General features: G+C 34.3%; 1 protein-coding gene across 1 annotated transcript in view; it reads left to right on the top strand.

The window, feature by feature from the left end:
* LOC109206338 (hydroxyproline O-galactosyltransferase HPGT1-like) overlaps positions 1–1,280 on the top strand; it is a 6,576-nt gene extending 5,296 nt beyond the window's left edge. Inside the window, exons 10-12 of the mRNA XM_019369158.1 lie at positions 334–405; positions 488–600; positions 790–1,280. Of these exons, the coding sequence (XP_019224703.1) occupies positions 334–405; positions 488–600; positions 790–812 (208 nt within the window). The 3' untranslated portion in view covers positions 813–1,280. The remainder of the gene's footprint in view (positions 1–333; positions 406–487; positions 601–789) is intronic.
* The last annotated feature ends 688 nt before the right edge of the window (positions 1,281–1,968 follow it).

The following is a 1,968-nucleotide window of genomic DNA, read 5'->3' as shown; positions in this document are numbered from 1 at the left end:
TATATATATATATATATATATATATATATATATATATATATATATATATATATATATATATATATATATATATATATATATGTCTGGGGTTAAACATACACATGCATAAAACCTAGCTTCAGGAGCTTAATCATGGTATTTCCTGGAGCTGAAGCCAACTTTCAAGTACCATAGTTGCTTTTGCGCAAATCTGAAGTTCTTTTTTTCCCCTCTCTTTACCAGTGTACTTTTATCTGTTTCAAATTTTCCTAGTATTTGTAAGTTGGGAAATTATTTATCTATTATGAGAAGATAACCAAAATAGCAAATTTCTTTTCTGTTTCTTCCTTTTAGGTACTTCCGTCATGCTTCCACGGAGCTGTTCGTAATATCTCAAGCGTTGGCTAGATACATTTCAATAAATAGGTGAGTTCTCATTCCATGGCATTCAGCACCATGGAGTGTGGATGACCGTTTATCGAATTGTAATCCCTTGTTTGAATTGCAGATCCCTACTCCGTACTTATGCACATGATGATGTCAGTGTTGGGTCCTGGTTTATTGGTGCCGATGTCAAACATGTAGATGAGAGGAAGTTTTGCTGCTCGTCTTGGTCATCAGGTCTCTTTATATCTCTGTTTATACCAGTATATTCTTGGACAGATTAAATCATGTTCTCCTATGAAATATACTGTTTAGCTAGCTGCATAATGATGTTTGAGTTCGTAGGAGCAAGGGAAGTGGAATGAAGTTTCTTTTCATGGACCAATTTTTTGGACTCCTTGATGTAACCTGTGATGTGTTTTGCAGGAGCCATTTGTTCGGGAGTGTGATTTAACTTGACTGAAAAGTGCAGAAGGCGTTTAAAGTGGCTTACTTGTTGAGTCCCTTGCTTCGCAATTGCTAGCATAGCTTCATGACACTTGGGTTTTGTCAACTCATCTCTGTCCGGCATTCTTCGGGAGTTCATTCCTTTATCAGAAAATATATGTAGATTGCAGAGCTGCTGAAATTGTGAGGATTCTTTTCTGACATAAGTAAACCCAAAGTACATATGATGTATAGGCTTCTATCCTTTAGGAAGTCGAGTATATTGTTTTACCCAACCCCTGGCTTGTGAGGGACAGACACTAATCTTACCATATTAAGATGTTGTTTATTTGCTTATTCTTTGAGAAGCGAAGGGGATATGTATACTTGAATTCATCTGTGAATTTTGGGAAAATATACCTTCTTGTCATGAGGAGTTCATGTAGATGGAATTGCGGAAAAGAAAATGACCATTTATTATTATTTGTCCACTCTAGTTGCTTGTTTTTGAATCATTAGCCAGTCTACAATTATCAAGTGTGTCTACACCTTATATGAGTCTGGAGAATCGATATCTTGTCCATGCTAGCACTATTTGCTGTAGCTTTATGGAATTATTTTGAAGGCTATCTGTCATCTGGTCCAACTGGTTAACTATCAAGGAGAAGGAGGCACTGAGACTGCATTATTAAACTGTGACTTTGTTGTTGTTTTCAAATTCATTTCATGTTGGCCTTAATAAATCAATGTCCTTCGCATTCACTTCATATTACAGTTAATTTTGCTAAAGATTGACAGCACCATTAAAACCAAACGTTTTTTAAAAAAAAATAATTTTCTTTTAAGAAGTTTCTTTTTTATCATTCTCACGTGTGAATCGAAATAGAAACGCTTTTACCATTTTACTCGATGATTTTTCAAGTTCTAATATTTTTCCTTTTGGAAACTGTAAGTCATCTAAAAATCCGCACTTCAATATGCATCTGGCGTAACTATTCTTGGGAGGTCACGTTTTTTTTTTTTTTTGGCTCAATTACAATTTAATAGCAAGTTAGTAATCTTACATTATAGTAAAATCTTCAATAATTGTATTTCATAACATGTAATATTGTTGTCACTAGACAATATTAGTCCGCATTTGATACATGCAGCAAATCAACAAAAACACATTAACATATG

This window comes from Nicotiana attenuata, unplaced genomic scaffold (assembly GCF_001879085.1).
Source record: "Nicotiana attenuata strain UT unplaced genomic scaffold, NIATTr2, whole genome shotgun sequence".
In the NCBI taxonomy this organism is placed as follows: Eukaryota; Viridiplantae; Streptophyta; class Magnoliopsida; order Solanales; family Solanaceae; genus Nicotiana; species Nicotiana attenuata.
This window is presented reverse-complemented; position numbering and strand designations above follow the sequence as displayed.